We start from the raw sequence: 18194 nt of genomic DNA on the forward strand, positions 1-18194 counted from the left end.
AGTCCCGGCACCGAGCGGGGCTGGGCACGGCGGAGGGGTGACCGGGGGGCGGTGAGGCGAGCTCCAGCTCCTCCGGCATCGCGTGTCCGAGAGGGGATTCTTGAGAAGACGTTTTGTATATTGGTTTTTTCCGCTTTCGGAACCTCTGTCCAGGCTCCTGTGGCAGCCTGGCGAGGTGGGGCTTGTTCCGTTTCTGGGGCTCCTTGTTTTTCCATTGAAATCTCCCCACCTTCCACTGAAGAGGAAATCGTCGCTTTTCTATAGATACACTTATAGATCCCTTCCACGAAACCCTATTTTCGGCGGCATCCGTCTGCGGCGGAGCTTTGGAGCAACAGCCGAGATCAGTGACCCTCAGGATGTGGACCTTTTTGGGTATCGCCTCCTTCATTTACGTGTATAAAAAGTGTGGAGACCTCATGACTTACGCTAATAAGGAGGTGCTGCTCTCCGTGCTGGTGTTTTTCTCGCTCGGCTTGGTGCTGTCCTACAGGTACCACTTCAGGGGGCCCAGGCAGCGGCAGCAGCAGAAGCAGAAGTCGCACCTGGGGGTGCTCTCTGATGTGCTCTCAGCATTGCCGCTGGTTGGCTTCTTCTGGGCCAAACCCACCCCGGCGTCTCAACAAGTTGAACAACCCAAATCCAGAAAGGTAAGTTGGATTAGACGCGGCACGTGAGGTGAAAGGTCCTGCTGCTCTTCCCTCTGGCCGCTGACCCTCTGCCCTGGTGAGGGAAAAGAGCCAAGAGAGGGGTGGACAGGGTTTGTCTTTAGATGCTGGATGTTTGATTTGTCATATTTTGTGTCAGTTTTAGATGGCAAAAGAAAGAGTGAAACTTACTTAAGTGGTGGACCAGGGGATTTCTAGTATCAAAACAAATATGTTTTAAGAAAGATTTGGAATAAAAGATTATCGTAGTAGCAGAAAAATATCTTCAGTTGCCAGTCTGTTGTAGAGACGAAGGACTGGAGAATCTCTCCTATGACGAGAGGCTGAGTGACTGTCCAGCCGGGAGAGCAGAAGGCTGTGTGTAAATACCTGAAGGGAGGATGCAAAGAAGGCTGCGCCAAGACTTTCCATCAGTGCCTGGTGACAGGATGAGAGGTGCTGAGCACAGGCTGAAACAGAGGTTGTTTGCTCTGAGCATCAGGAAGCACCATTTACTGTCAGGGTGACTAAGCACTGCAACATTCCCAGAGAGGTGGAAGAGTCTCCATCCTTGGAGGTATCCCAAACACGGTCCAGGCCAGTCTGCTCTGACTGACTGCCCTGCTTGAATGGGGGCTTTGGACCCCGTGATGTTCAGAAGCCTTTCCAACCTCTGCCATTCTGTAATTCTCTGATGAGCTTCCTAATATTTACGGATAAAACACATTTGTTTATACAACTGCAGATAGAGTTACTGGGAAATGATTGCTGACCTATTGCTTGTACAATAGGTGCAGGCCCTGCTCAGATAGTCAGTCTGTTCCCTTGAGCCCTGCGTGAGCCTTGCTGTGGAACAAATGGAGAGCTGTAGGTGGTGTCTGGAGCTTAGCTGGAGTTCTGCCATCTGAGATTGTGAACTGGACATAGATACCCAGTACATCTGTGGTCAGCACTATTTGGCTACTTTCCTGTGTACTTCTGGGCAATTTCACATGAGTGTTGACCCCTCACACAGAAGTGCATGAAGGCTGCAAGTCAAAGGTTTTTGCTTTTTTTTTTTTTTTTTTCTTTTCTCTTCAAGCCCAATTACCAATTTATCACGTTACCTGAATTCAGGTAGTTAGTTTTGTACTCTGTTGCTGTACTGCAGATATAAACATGACACTAGGTCATTAAAAATTCTGGTGTCAGTGTGTTTCACTGATGCAATCGTATTTTTACCAGTGTCAGCACTGCAGTGCTGAGGCATTTGTGAAAGACTGAACTGAACTCTCATCTACCAGTTAGAGAAAGGATTTGCTGCTTTGCACTGAAGTTGCCCTTAAAATTATTTTTCACTTTGAAGCATATGTGATTAGGTGCTGTTGGGAAGGTTATAATACAGCTGATTTAAGATACCAGTTTCTGTATTAACTGATGTCCAGTCCAATATATGTCATTTCTTAGCAGCTTTAAATGTAGATTAATGGTGATTTTGCTTATACTTTTAGATGCTACATAAGTTTTCATTTCAGGACTACTTCTTAAAAGCATTTCCCAGGCAACTGCTTCTGCTAACACTTTTTCATTCTAAATATTACCATAAGTTGCTGTTTAGTTAGTTAAGTAGATTCACTTATAGTAATTATAATAATTTAAAAGGAATATGTTTTCCAGAGGAATACATTTTCCAGTAAATCTAATATCTTTTTAATTAAAAAGTGCTAAGGCACTCCACGCTGGCGTGGTTCACTGGCATGAAGGTATCAGTCGTACTTTATAGGACAAGAATATGGGACAGCCTTTTCTTCCTGCCTTTTGTATCAGCTTTCAATCTCTGACAGTTTTGTTTGTGCTTTGTCTTGGATCAGTAGGGCAGTGGTCTTGATTTGCAGCAGTGTTGGTTTTTCCTTTCTCTACTTGTTGTGCTTTTGTTGCCTTGTAGAGTACAACAGATTCAATTTTGGACAAAACTAAACTGCAAGATGCGTTCCAACTACCAATGCACCCTCAGTATCCTGGCTCAGAGTAGAGCTGCTCCAAAGTCAGCCCTCTTGACAAGGTTGTGGTACATATCCATTGGCATGTGTAACTTTGTTGGCTTTGTTTTCTAAAGGGTAAAAGAGAAGTGAACTTCTCAGATGTATATCTGACAGAGACTGCTCCAAATACAACATTGTCACCCCAATATGATCCAGAAATTATCATTGTGGGATCAGGTGTCCTTGGTTCTTCCTTGGCCACAGTGCTTTCAAGAGATGGAAGGAAGGTGACTGTGATAGAGAGGGATCTGAAAGAACCTGACAGGATAGTTGGAGAATTGCTGCAGCCTGGAGGATTTAATGCTCTTCGAGACTTGGGTCTTGAAGGTGGGTACATTTCAAAGTGTAAATAGATCTGTAACACAAGAGTTACTACACTCAACAATGTATTTATTAAAAGCATGCCTACAGGAAAAATTAAGAAAAACATTATCTGCACTTAACATTTGAATTAAAATCGCTTGTGTATTTCCAGTTTGCTATTTTGAAAATACTCTTCTTTCAACATGTGAATTTTGTTTAAGAAAATTGGACCCTGTGTAAAGAAATGCCTTTAATAAATAATTCAGCTTTCTTAAAGACTTGTTTTAACCCATCTGTTGGCTTTTATCTTGCAGATACTGTAGAAGGTATTGATTCACAAATAGTAAATGGTTACATAATTCATGATCTAGAGAGCAAATTGGAGGTTGAGATTCCTTATCCGACATCTGAAGATGGACGCGTAGCCAGTGGAAGATCTTTTCATCATGGCCAGTTTATCATGGGGCTCCGAAGAGCAGCTATGGCAGAGCCCAAGTGAGTCACAGTTGGGATCCAGAGATTGAGAAGCATTGTTCCCATCATTTCCATGAGATTCCTTTACCATTTACCAACAAGGAGGGCTGTGATGAGCAAGAGTGAGAGAACATAGAAGCTGTAGTTACTCATTCTGCTCTCTGTAGACAAGTTCATAAGTTACATACACATCATATTTATATATATATATATATATATCACGCTTTGGGACGACTTAATCTTTAAGGGATTATGGGCTTTAAATATTAGGCAAAATATTTGCCCATCTGTGTGAGAGAACAGTTCACAGGTGCAGGGTTGATTGTCTTATGCTGATTCTTGGGTTTGGCATTTTACCAGAAACAGTGACCTTTTCTTGGTGAGCAGTGCACAGAACTGCTTTAAGCAAGGTATGAGTGGCAAATCTGCCATGATTTGTTAGCTCAGAGAATGGTTTGAGTTAGAAGGGATGACCTTTGAAGGTCAGGTAGTCCAGCCCTCCTGCACTGGGCAGTAGCATTAGCTTTTCCACTGATGTTATCAGTGATGATAGAAATCAAGCGTTTACATTTGTATGTTGTTTTGCTTTCTTTTTTGACAGCAAGAAGTAAGCCAAAGTAACTAAAAAGGAGCATTAAATGGAAGTAGCTCTTTCCAGTTAATAATTTGTATGTTTCAGAAACTTGAAGACAATTTCTTTTCATACTTAAAAGAAAAAATTGGTGTTTTCTCATAACTGTTTTCTTTCTTCTATAAAAGAAATGAGAAGTAAACTTTTATAGAAATAGAAGAGATTCTATGTGCTGCTTTCTGTTTGGTTTTTTTTTTTTTGTATTGTCTTTTTTCCCCCCTAAATAATTTTTTCCCCTAAGAATATGATAATGCCATATGTCCCTTGTAAAGGGGCATATGGCATTATCATATTTTTACCTAACATCTTTATTCTGAGCTGGAAAATTGCTTTCTCCTTTTATATTTGTTATATCATATGAATTACTAAAAGTGGCACTAAAGATAGCAGCTCTGTAGTAAAGTTAAAATTAATAGTGACTGTGTTCACTAGCTCTGAAAGCTAAAGCCTTCTTGAGGCTCTAAGTTCAATGAAATTTGGGCATCTGAGTGCTCAACTTGTGGGAAAAACTCCAGTAGCTGTATGTACACAGTCTTTGAAACACAAGCTTGCAAAAATCATGTTTGTGACTTGAATGAAGTTCTTTCCCATTTTCCACACACTCCTGAATGTTTGTTTTGTGTATGCTTGCTTGCTATGTAACTTGTGGCATAGAAAATTGCATGTTTATGTGCAGTGAAAGATCAAGAACTCTTAATAGTGCCAGCAAATTTTGGGGTTTATTACAAAGCTTTTGAAGATATAGGGAATAATTGTTAGTGATTAATATATCTTCTTTGTAAGCACTAGGTAATATGAATGTATTTCAGATCAGTAAAGTTATTTTTGCAGCAGAAAGAGGTAGGACATCATTGGTTTATTATAATAAACTAATTATATATAATTATAAATTCACTTAGAGTGGATGAGAATGAGAAGAAAAAGTGAGCACTTAGGTAACTGAAATGGCAGCTATAAAAGACACTTAGAGCTGATAGGATCTGCAGAACTCTGATTCCCTGGCATGCTGCTGCAGTCCCTTGCTGTTGAGGTTTCTGTTGAGTGCTCACTCATAACCATTCATATATGATACAGCCAATGTGCCTGTTTCCTGTCAAATTAAGCCAGTCATTAGCTGCTCTGAAATGTCTGTGCTGGATGCCAGGGAAAAAAAAAAAAACATTAATTGAGATGCTTGTGTTCATTTTTTTAAGAGCCCAAAATAGAAAGCTGTTTTATTGTCACTTGCACCTTTATCTCAGTTCTTGAAGTTGTGGAATTCCATCTGGATATATGAATCTCTTGCAAGAGATTCAGTGTCCTGTTTCGAGCTGCTAAGTCTGAAGTGCTGTGGTCAGGTCTAACAGCTCAGACCCAACAAAGAACATAAGTTTAGAGAGATTTAATTTCTGAACTCAAAATAGCTCTGGTTGGGAGATAGAAGCAGGTAATGCTCCACTCGAGCTTAAGTGTTAGCAGAACTTTAAAAGCATAAATAGAAGCAAACCAGAACTCTATCCCAAATTCCTGAGGTGACAAGCTAGATATGTGTCCTAAGCAGGTTAGGTTAGTTTGGACTGCTCTGAGAATTATGTGCCTGACTTTTATCTAGTGCTCATGTTAAAGGTTTAAGTGCTGCTGATCCTGCTCTTTAATTCTCCGAGTTAGTTCTCACCTGCACTGTCAGCGATTCATCGATTTTGGCAGGGATGACTCAGTGAGCTCCCTGATTTCTGACCATTATTAGGTGTGAAACTCGTCTCAGCATCTCTCACAGGGCTATGGGGCACAGCTGAGGACTCTACTAAGTGACAGGATGTTTATGATAAACAGTACAGGTTTTAGAATGTTCAGGTATCAAACCAAAGGTTTTGATAAAAAGTGACCAACACTTTTTGATATTTAATGTGGCTTCAGAAAGTGTTCAAGAACTCTTTTTTTGTGAAATACAAACCATGTTGGCAGAGACAACATTATTGAAAATTTGGTTTTCTACCTGTGTCTGGTGCCTTGAAATGCTGGCATCATTAATCCTTTTCTGTTTTAACCCCTCTGTTTCATTTCAGTGCAAAATTCATTGAAGGGACTGTGTTACAGTTACTCGAGGAAGATGACTGTGTTGTGGGCGTTCAGTACAAGGACAAAGAAACTGGTGACACTAAGGTAAGAGCTTTCTGTTACAATCTTCGTTAAACTGTTGAGAAAATTGAGGGTTGCTTAATATATATACTTTTTTTAAAGCTTGTATTTCAGAACACTGGTACAGAAATAATGTAGTTATTAAGAAAATGAAAGATTCAATAAAGGAAAACTATTTTCTAGTGCATACAGTTTGGGAATATGGGAATTCTTGTTATAACTTCTTATGAAGCTTCTGCTTTCAGTTTCTCTGGAGAATTCAGTTCATTATTTGTTTCATTATTCATATGTCTGGAGTTTAAAATCTTTCAAGAGTTCCTCATGAAAAGAACAATATATTGAGATTTTTGCTTCAGCCATGTGTAGTGGTCTGCATTTCCACATGTACTTCCACCATCTAGTGAGGGACTGAAAATGAAAAATTTACCTGTTGATAGTGAAAGCTCTCGTCATTTCTTGGATGGCAGAAAGATAATTTTGGCATATTTTAATGTTAAACTGCTGGCTAAATGCTATGAAACTGTGTGAACTTAGTTTGGGTAGAACCCCTGTACTGAAGTCCTGGATATGCTGCCTATTCTCCAGGAAAACCAAATTTGTGATCTTCTTTGTGGACTTTGAAGTTCCTTTATTGCCTAAAGTTATGTAGATGTACTCTGATGGGAAAGATGGGAATCTCCTGCCTATGCCGTGCTCCCCTCCATACTAGATGGAAAAAGTTCCTGAGTAGCTGGAAGATCCTGCTCTGATCTCTAAGATCAGAGATCGTCTTTCCATCTCTCAGTCATTTAGAGATGGGACTGGTGGCACAGAACCATATAGGAGAGAGCCTTTTAAAAGTACTTGCCAAAGCTGTAGGGGAGCAAACTGGTTTTAGACAGCCCTCAGGTAAGTGCCATTTCAGCCCACTTAACAGCTAAGTGCTGCAATAGAGAGGTGAAGTAACAACATCCTTGACCTCTCTTGAGGTAGCTGGAGGAGGAGTGAGTTCCAAGTCCTGTTCCTTGGTCTGTCTTACCTGCCATGCAATATAAAGGAAACTGTATTAGGAAATCCACTCTAGGAGAATAAGCCACTGAATCACAGATACGGGAAAGACAGGGAGTTTGGAGAAGAGGAGGATTTTTTTGCAGGGAAAAGGGTGTTTTTTGGGATTTATTTCCCAAATTCAATTGGCTTTATCATCCAGGAACACAGAAGGGTGTTTTTGTTTTATTTTGTTTGAGGGGTAGAAGGGGAACATGCGTATTTTATTTTGAGTTCTGTTTTTAAGCTTCACACACTTAGGGATGTTATTGTCATAATTTTAAGTGTGTCTTATTTGAACACTGGGTGACCAGTATTCTAGCCTGCATCTTTGCTGAAGGTCTGGATGTTGTTCTAAAGGTCTTAAGTTTCCTGTCTGTGTACTGGGGATAAACAAATTCACGTTTTTGCTATGAATGCTGAATTTCTGTGGCTGGAAAGAGTGGTTTCATTTGCTGGCTTAGATCTCCTTTGATTTTAGAAATCTAGTATATAAGAAATTTCCATTAAACATTTCTATTTACTGTGTTTCCCTACCTGTGTGTTTTTACAGCTAGGAAGCTCTTAGCTGAATAAAAACCCCAAATCAAGCCTGTTTACATTCCTTAGCCTGCTTTTATAAAGGAAAGAGGCTGTGTTGTGTATATGTGTTTTTCTGTTCTTTCCATCCTACATTCTCCACCACATTACCTCTGAGATTTTTATTCTCTTAAATGAGGTTCAAAGTAGCCAGTATGCTAAAGGTCAACTTACAGTTTTTTTCAAAACTAGGCAACTGAATAGACTCAAGGTTAATTGTGTTGACTGTGGAAGAATTGTAGCATGAGTGTTCTACTCAATAGACAGCAGGAAACTGATATGGACAGATGACTTTGGTCTAATTGCAGGAAAAATTAGAGCTTGCAGTCATCCAGGCTAGGAATCCATAGGAAGGAGGTGAATCCTTAGTAGAGGTAACTCACCTCAGGAGCTCACTTCTATAAGAGACACCATAAAACATGTTTTACCTTACTTACATCTACTGTCACCTGATTTTTTCCAACTTCCCTTCACGCAGCAAAAGATGTTAAGGTTTGTGTGACCAAGTGGAGTCAGACTTGAAGACCCTTTAGAGTTCCCCCCAACTCAGAATATTCTATGATTTTATGAATTCACTCCAATATTGGAGGCAACTGCTCATAGAGGAACTCACTCACAGTGACTCACCCATACAATAGTAAAATATTTGCTAGAAGTGCTAATGAAACACAGTGTGCTTTTTTTGCCTTACTTACAAACTGAAAGCTTAAAAGGAGAAATACTTTTTACTGCTTATGCCAAGCATATGAAATCACTGAAAGTTAAGGACTAACGCTTGTTGTAAATCTATTGTCATTTGAAGTTCAGTCACTGAACATATTGACACTGAGAAAGCTGTAGATAGAAGGAAACACCTACCTTTAAATGCTTCCTAGTATAATAATGTTGTTGTATGACCATAAAAGTAAAAGGCGTAAAAATACATTTTAGTAACTGGAATTATTTGCTTATGTTTGAGAAGAATGTATGTGTTAAACATTAAGAATTTGCATAGACCTTCAGGCTGAACCTGATCAGTTCACTCAGATTTGTATTTTGTCCATATGTGTACTATTTGTTATAGCTCCTGAGTAAATTTGGAGCTGCTCAGAGCTCCCTGTGTGGTCTTTTAAAGAAGAGCCTGTGTGCTTACAGCTTGTCAGTTTGTTTTACTTTGGTTTGGTTTTCTTTAGGTGCTTATACACAGTTCTTTAATTTGAAATTTTTTCTTCTGAAGAGCATTACAGCCTGAAGGGAGCAAAAACTTCTCCTTATTGTATTTTTTAATCTAAGTTTCTACACAGTTCCCATAGTTGTGTATTCTAAAAAAGCTGGAGTATGTTGTTACATCAGCTTTTGTAGCAAATAGATAAGTATAAATACAAGGAAGGCAAATCCATAGTATTTTTTAATACATATGTTGGGAATTGCTTCTCATTGTTCTGTAGCAAGATTGACAGTGTCTTATCTTTATTTTTAATTTATGCTGCAGGAACTTCATGCTCCACTTACAGTTGTAGCTGATGGACTTTTCTCCAAATTCAGGAAAAACTTGATATCCAGCAAGGTTACTGTTTCATCCCATTTTGTTGGTTGCATTTTGAAGGTAACTTTTATGTATAGTACTATATAATGCACTATGCTGTTGCTGAAGGCAGGGTACCTTGTGACCCATGTAAACATGTTTGCCTTCAGGACCTACAAACTTCAAGAGACAAGGTGGTGTCCTGGTTTTGGACTGGGAATCTGGGTTGGTAGCTGGGTGGTTGGAGAATCCAGGTAGAAATCCTGTCTTTCACTCTGTGCCTGCTGCATTAAATGATGCATTAACAACAAAAATAATTAATGGAGAACGAACTGAAGCTAACAGAATTTTCAGTAGACTGGGAACACTGACTGGTAGGAACTCCAGTACTTTTTGGGTCTCTAATCCAGTTAGCACTGCCCAAGTTTGTCCACTTTTGGAATCTCCTTTAAGACCTCATCAGATAGAGCCCTGTGATTCTTCTTCAGTTGGTGTCTCCAAGTAGTTATATTTAGACTAGTGGATTTCATTCCCTCCCACCACTTTCTTTATGAAAACAAAATTATCTTACTGAAAACTACTACAATGATTATGTTACATGTTTTTAATAGCATATATGAAATCTTGGTGAGGCATTCAAATGAAATGGATAAGTTAGTGATTCTAGTAAATACTAAAATGTGTTGGCAAAAGAATTGTTGCTACACTGAAATTCAGAACTTCCTTTTTGAAAACACTTCTTCATTTAAGAAAATAATAACACAAGCTTAATATGATAGAGGATTTTATTTAAAAGTGTTTTGTATGTCTGATGCTTAATACCCTATCATAAATCAGTCTCAATCTTTCTTCCCCTTCTTTTCTTTTTAAGGATGCATCACAGTTTAAAGCTAATTATGCTGAACTTGTTTTAGCTAAAACGAGTCCAGTGCTAATCTATAAGATATCTTCAACTGAAACTCGGGTCCTTGTTGATATTCGAGGGGAAATGCCAAAAAATTTAAAAGAGTACATGATTGAGACCATTCATCCACAATTACCTGGTAAGTCTGGAAAGATTTCTAGAGAATTGTCACATTTAAATATGTCAAGAAAAAGGAGACACATTTCATTGAATTAATAGAACTGTGTGGTTTTTTCCATGTGCACAGTCACTGTTTCCACACAGAAGTTTGTTCAGCTCACATCTGTGAGGTCAGCAATTCAGAAGGATTATATAAAGCTCTGGAGGCCCCAGCACAGGAAGGACATTGACTTGTTGGAAAGAGTCCAGAGGAGGCCACCAAGTTGACCAGAGGGATGGAGGGCCCCTCCTGTGAGGAGAGGTTGAGAGAGTTGTCTTTGTTCAGTCTGGAAAAGAGAAAGCTTTGGGGGGACCTAATTGTGGCCTTCCAGTACCTGAAGGGAATCTGCAAGAAAGATGGGGCAGAACTATTGACAAGGGCATCAGTGACAGGATAAGGGGGGATGAGTTCAAGTAGACAGCAGGTTTAGATTAGATATTAGGAACAAATTATTTACTGTGAGGGTGGTGAGGCACTAAGGTTGCTCAGGGAGGTTGTGGTTGCCACATCCCTGGAGATGTTCAAGGCCAGGTTGGATGGGGCTCTGAGCAGTCTGGTCCAGGGGAAGTGTCTCTGCTCATGGCTGGGGGGTTGGTGCTATATGATCTTCAAGGTCCTATTCCAACCCACACATTTCTGTGACTCTGTGATATCTCAAAGAGATTATAATGGATTGTATACAAATGATTTGTGTCTTTGTCTAACTACTGTAACTAAAATATTTGGTTGTTGCAGATCATTTAAAGGAGCCATTCTTAATAGCAGTTCAGAATGATCGTTTAAGGACTATGCCAGCCAGCTTCTTGCCTCCCTCAGCTGTAAACAAGAAAGGTGGGTATTATGAAATAAAAGGCAGAAAAAAGGCATTATAAGCATCTTCTGGGGCATAGGACTTGTTGTCTTAGATGTATATTTGTTGTTCAATATAACTGTCTCATAAATCTTCTATTAAAAAATAATATTTTGAAAATGTGTACCTTGGGCCAGATTTAACTGGAATGTTTACATTGACACCAGATGTTAAATTAATGCCTGCTTTATCTGTAAGTTTAATTTACTCAGTTGCTCAAGCTTATACAAGTGTGGCCTTTCTAAGAAAAAATGATAAAAAAGCAAAGAAATTTAATTTAAAAGTGTGTTCTTTGACACATGAACACACATACCTATAGGAAAAAAAACCAGTTTGACCTTGATTATCTTAAAGCTGTTTTAAGCCTTTTACTTTAAAGACATACTTTGTGGTTTTTGGTTTTTTTTAATTTTCTAGTTGTTATACATCTTATTTTCTGTTGGGAATGAATTCTTAGTAAGTTTGATGTTTTTTATAGAGGATTTGAATTTTAAGATTCCATAATGGTTGTGCAGTATCCTATCGTTTTTTCTCTTCTACCTAGGTGTTCTTCTTTTAGGAGATGCATATAATATAAGACACCCTCTGACTGGTGGAGGAATGAGTGTTATTTTAAATGATGTTAAAATATGGAGAAGTTTGCTCCAGGATATCCCAGACCTTTATGAAGATTCTGATGTTCTTAAGGTGATTCTTTATTTTGGACTTATTTTAGACAGCTTCTGCTGCAATTCAGTGACACACTTCTAAAATTTTATGCAACTCAGAGACAAGTAAGTTATTGGTGAGGCACAGCAGTTTTCAAAGCTTTGGCTAGAATAATCAGATATCAGGCATTCACCAGTGGAGCTGTGGTCTTTAACTGCTGTGCTGGATGGCAAGAGCCAGTTTCAAGACTTTGCACACTGACCTCGTGTGTTTTACTTAAGGAGACTGGTGTGCTGTGTCTAGTCAGGATGCTTTGCTAGGATAACCTGATATTCCCATTTGCCTTTTAATAGGGCATTTTTAACCAGATTGACCCTGAATGTGGTGGGTTTGAACCATTACACTTGTGTGAGTGGAACTTGGACAATAATGAGCTTGTGTACCCAGTCTTTCTAAAGACATCTCAGCCTCCACTGCCCTCCTGCCTGCTGCATTAATCTGAGTAGTAAATGAGAAGGGATCCATCCTTCTTTCCCAGGATCTGCTCCATCAGTATTCATGCAAGGCTTATTTTTACTGTGATACTTAGTCACAAAGTTCTGATGAGTAAATAATAAGATTTATTTATTTGTTTTCTGGTTTTAACAGTGCTAGGCATATTGTCTTGGCTAAATTGCAGCATAATTGTAGACTGCAAGCAGATGATTCCAAAAGTGTATTTGAAAACTGAGAAGCATTTAGAGGAGCCCTGAATGCCAGGACAGTTCAGGACTTACCTGACCACATGCAGACACTTTTATGGCAGCTAGTCACCTCAGACTTGGTCATTTCCTATTTATTACCAGTCAATTGAGGGAACTAGCTGAGCATTATCTTCCAAGTTTCAGCTGTATTCCAGACATCATCCTACCCCTGTAGGATGAGAGACATGCACTGGAACTACCCTTTCCCCCTTAAATATAAGGTAAGGGGAGTCTGGATAACTGGTTCAGAAAGTTTTTGAAATTCCTTAATGACCTAGCTTGGAATCAATCTAGCACATCACTAAATCCCTTCTACATGTCCATGAGCATGACTCTTGCTGCCTCACCACTTTGGGAATCTTTTGAATGTTCCTTTGTATTTACTGACAAATATATTTATTTTTCTTTTTTTTTTTTTTTTTCAGGCAAAAAGAACATTTTACTGGTCAAGAAAAAAATCTCATTCTTTTGTAGTGAATGTTCTTGCCCAGGCACTTTATGAACTCTTTGCTGCCACAGATGGTAAATATATCTTAAAGTTAACCTCTGATTAATTGCAACTTGGTAAATAAATATGACTGGGAAGGGGATATCCATGTCTCTGTGTGTATGTGTGTATATATATATATATATATAGTTATATATTAAAAATATATTAATCAAAGAATTTTAATAAGTTTTCTTGTGTTCTTTGCCTAGTGTTTTAGACACAGTTTTAGCAATGTGAAGGCAAGTCTGGAGTTAGGACTAAATAACAAACCAAAGAAAAACTCCAAATAAAACAATAGTCAGTTAATACAAAAATATGTAGATATTCTGTAAGACTACACTTTGTATAAATAAAAGCAGCTTAAAGTCCAGCTGAATTGAACAGAAGAGCAGTTACCAGTTACCAAAGTCCTGGATTTAATATCAGTGTTGTGCATGCAGAAAAATGTTTCAGCATGTGTTGATTATATTTGTTTTATTAATTTTAATTAATTTTGTAGATTCCTTGCATCAGCTAAAGAAAGCCTGTTTCCATTACTTCAGACTTGGAGGAGAATGTGTTGCAGGTCCCGTTGGATTGCTCTCAGTGTAAGTTCACTGTGCTGGCAGTGGTTATTGGGAGCCCCTGAGAGATCTGCTTTACTCCCCATCAGGCAGTTCAATGCAGGGAGGATGGCCCACATGAGCCTAGGTTTTAAGATTATACTGAAGGTTGGAGCTTTATTAGAAATTGTGTCTTTAAGTGCTGATTCTTTTTTTTTAAATTTTCTTTCTTTTTTTTTCCTGCATAAAAAAGGCCACTAAAAAGCTGGTGGCCCCTAGTGTAGGTGGCCCAGGAATTTGAATAAGGTAGAGAGGTCCAGAGGAGCTGGTGGGATGTTTCCTACTTGACAAGCTGAGAGTAGTGTTGGGTGAGGCCTTCCATAAAAAGTTGTAAGGAATAGGGAAATCTCTAGCTATGAAGATGTTTGAATGACCCCTCAGAAACTTGTGAATGCACAGTAAATCCTACTACTCTGAACACAGGAGAATGTGTGCTTTTGTATTTCTCTCCTTTTGGACTGAGAGCTACAACCTGTTTAAAATATTCCTCTGGGTGAAGACAAAGAGTAAGAAGTAGACAAAGAGTACTAGAAATGAGGAGAAAGCGGCAGTGTACATTGGCTGTGCTGTAGAAAGGAATGCAGAGTGTGGAGCAGCCCAAGAGAACCAAGTTTGTATTTTTCAGTTGAGTTGGCAAGACCAGACCTGCTTAAATCAGAAGGGGGTGTGTGATCTTGAGTGGAGATCTGTATTTGTAAAATGGAATTTTTCAGTTCTTTCTAATTCTGTTTATTTAACTAATTTTATCTGTTTATTTTTAATGCAGGTTATCTCCTAAACCAATGGTACTGATTGGTCACTTCTTTGCTGTGGCCTTGTATGCTGTTTATTTTTGCTTTAAGTCAGAGTCCTGGATCACCACGCCTCGAGCAATTTTTAGTAGTGGAGCTATTCTTTACCGGAGCTGCTCTATAATATTTCCACTTATTTACTCTGAAATGAAGTATTTAGTCTATTAAAATCCAGGGGAAAGTGACTGGAGGAAGAAAGCATGAAATTCACAATGCCTTCAAAATCTTTGGACATGTATTATTTAATATTGTATCATGTTCTCCTCAAAATGCAATTTTCTTGATAAGGTTTTAACTTAATTTTGGTTTTGTGGTTATATACATATATATTAAATGTAAATATTCTTTTCTTTGCAATTTAAGTTCAAAACGGAGTTAGCTGTTTACAAAGACCATAATTAAGTGTTGACGTGGTAGATAATTGCCAGTTTTGACAGAATTTCTTTCCTTGCTTTATGCATTGCTGAGTGCACCACTAATATTAATAAACTGAGAAGTGAAAACTGTAAACCATATGCTGCTATTATCCTTCATGCTTTTTTCTTCATGCTTTTTTCTGTTCAGTAGTTCCATAGACTTTATTACTGTGAAATAGTGTAACATTCTTCATTTGGTTATTCATCAGGATTTGCATCTGTTCTGTTTCAGTTGCAGCTAAGATACTGGTCTGTTGACACTTAAAAGGACACTGTAAAGGATGTCAGATCTTGATGTGTCACGATACCTTTAATTTCAGTTACTCTTGCAAGTGCCATGTTGCTCTTCTGAACTCCTTCTTTACACCAGAATTCATTTTAACAAGTAATAACCAAATCTTTGCTTTGTTGGCTACTGCAATGCACTCAGGTAGTGAAAGCACATGTTTTTGAAAATTTCTTCTTATCTCATTTCCTTTCAAAACCTTGAAAGTTTGGAGTTGTTCTGCTTGGTGTGTGTGCAACTGAAGTTTAACACTGCCATGAACTGAAGCACAGCAACAAACTGTACCCACTGAAACAAATTAAGTCCAGAATATTTCCAGTAGACAGTAATCTTTAATATTACTTCTGAAAATTAATGAAAAGCACCATGAAAGTGTCCTTTTAATACTTGGAGTGTGGTGGGATTATTTTTCCTGTAGGAATTACTGCATGCTACTAAAGAATTCATGTCTATTCCTATTGGTCACTATTCCTCTCAGTGTTACCGTGTGATTTCCTTTGCTCTTGTGCATCTGCATTTTCTGTACCTTTCTTATGATTTGTTTGGGTATCACTGTATGGCTCTGCTCTTTTGGCTTGCCTAAACAATCACATGTGGGTGCAGCCAGCAGTCTGGAGAGTAGTAACAGGTTTTTATTCTTCTGTACTGGTGAAACTGTGACTCTACCTTGAAAATGACAGATTGCATAAGCTGTGTATAAACATCCATTTTTATCTTGGACTGTGAAAAAAATCTGTGGAGAGACTTTATTTAGTATTTTATTTGATGGATATTTCAAATGACCTTTTCTTTTCCAGAAGCAAAAGTATGTATATTTTTCTAACCATGATCACTTTTGATACCCTCTTGAAATTACACTCATCATGAATATGTCTATGTTGAAACTTTACGGTAAAGTACTAATATTTTGAAATATCATTATATATGGTAACTAAATTATGCCCCTTTAAGGGTACACAAAGTTTGCAGGATTTATACAAGTGTTTTCAAAATTTGTGACAATTTTGAAAATATGGATTAATTTTACATTTTTTATTTTTTTATATTATTTGCAGTCAGTCTCTTTAAAATCATGGATAAAAAGTCCTGAGCCAAATACACACCCTCAGCTTACGTAAATAAAAAGTTATTATATCTGTAGATTATTTTTCTTGTGTGTCTCTGGTTAAAGAGTTTTGTTAAATTCTAATTTATCTGCTTAAATTTACATATATATGTAAGGACTTTCTCCTTTCTTGTCCTGAATTCAGTGCCTGGTTAAGTGTCTTGATCGGGATAGCCATCACTTATTGGAAATTGCTGGGGGAGAGACAAATGATGTGTGTGTGTGTGTGTAAGAAGGATCAACCTGAAAATATGACCCTGAAATGGCTGCGTGCCTTGTCCTCAGGACAAGAGGAAAGGCTTACTTTGAATTATCAGACAGAGTGGGATTGTTGGGACACGGAGCAACACAGGATGGGGCTTCTGGCTGAGATTACTGATGGGCTGGTCTTTATGTTGGCTGGGTGCCTACTCCAGCTGGTGGTGGCCCACCAGCTCTGCCCCAGAGCTTGAAATTCTGCCCTGCAACTCTTCTGTGTTCTACAGAAGTTATTTTCTCATGGATGCAGATGGATGTTGGGTGGTGGAGGAGAAGTCATGAGAAAAGCAGTTCTTGAGTCAGCTGGGACTAAGAAGAGTAAAGCTGGCAGTGAGCGAGTCATGTCCATAGGTAAAACAGCCAAAAATTGAATCCAACAGCACCTAGTGCTAAGCCACAGCATGCAGCAGATGATCTGTAAGAGTTCTGATTTTCATTCTCTACACCTATATGCCATAAAAAAAGCATGTGAGGAAGGTTTTGCCACAGGCATGATTCAGAATCTGAGAGGAGCAGAATGCAGGCATATTTGATGCAACTTGTGAGTTGTCTATTATTTTCTAACTCTGAAGAGGTTAATTCAAAGGATTTCTACACTGCAACATTTAATGGCAATGATGTGCCGGTAGGTAAATGTTGTGGGCACAAAGAGATAGGAGTTGTGGGATGTGGTTATCCCTCTGTTCCAGGACTGCTGCAGCTGCTGGAGAGGGTAGAGGACAGAAGCAAAGTAGCTACATAGTGGTGCGTTTGTAGATGTTCACATGGTGCAGGAGTATGAAAACTTGCTTGTAGTGGAAAGAGAAGACTGTATCATGGAATCAGAGAATCATTAACTTTGGAAAATACCACCAAGATCCAGTCCAAGCTTTGACTGAACACCACTGTGTCAACTAAAGCACAGCACTAAATGCCATATTCAGTTGCTTCTTGAACACAGGGGCGGTGAGTCCACACTTGCCTGAGCAGCCCATTCCAGTACATAACCACCCTTCCCGTGAAGAAACTGTTCCTGATGTACAGCATGAACTGCACCAGGCACAGCCTGAAGCCATTTCCTCTTGTCTTGTCACTGATTGCTTGGGAGAGGAGACAGACCCTGACCTGGCTACAACCTCCATCAAGGCAGTTGTAGACAGTGATAAGGTCCCTCTGAGCCTCCTTTTCTCCAGGCTAAACACCCCCTGCTCCCTCAGGACCTCCTCACAAGATTTGTGCTCCAGACCTTTCCCAGCTCCATTGCCCTTCCCTGGGCCCACTCCAGCACCTCAGTGTCCTTCTTGTAGTGAGGGGGTCCAAGACTGGACACAGGATTTGGCTGCTGCACTGCAGAAGGGATAGGTGGGAAAGGTGTGTGGAGCATACTGTACTGGCTTTCCATGTGTGACTTGTGACCTTTGCTACTTCAAAGGCTGCTCACCAAGCTGTGTGTTGGTCTTTGCTGTAATACTGTTGGTGCTCCTGGGCTGTTTTGTGTCAGTAGGGCATTAATTTACTGTTGGGTCACAGTCCTTGTACATGCTGCTCTCTGAAACCAGCTTGTGTATCCTGGACAAAAGTGAAATCCATTCAATCCAGAATAAAGATGGGCAGTTGATAAATTATTCATCCTGAAATTCTGCTTGCTCAGCATGACAC

The 18194-nt window shown here is 39.1% G+C and overlaps 1 protein-coding gene across 1 annotated transcript; it reads left to right on the top strand.

Annotated features, from left to right (window-relative positions):
- The first annotated feature begins 359 nt into the window (after positions 1–359).
- On the top strand, positions 360–16297 carry SQLE (squalene epoxidase). The gene is made up of 11 exons (XM_041407627.1): positions 360–650; positions 2743–2995; positions 3286–3466; positions 6122–6218; positions 9271–9384; positions 10175–10346; positions 11103–11198; positions 11762–11904; positions 13034–13130; positions 13598–13685; positions 14467–16297. Exons 1-11 carry the CDS (start codon positions 360–362, stop codon positions 14657–14659), a joined length of 1725 nt encoding a protein of 574 aa, XP_041263561.1. The 3' UTR covers positions 14660–16297.
- The last annotated feature ends 1897 nt before the right edge of the window (positions 16298–18194 follow it).

Source organism: Onychostruthus taczanowskii, unplaced genomic scaffold (assembly GCF_017590055.1).
Source record: "Onychostruthus taczanowskii isolate IOZ18803 unplaced genomic scaffold, ASM1759005v1 scaffold27, whole genome shotgun sequence".
NCBI lineage: Eukaryota > Metazoa > Chordata > Aves > Passeriformes > Passeridae > Onychostruthus > Onychostruthus taczanowskii.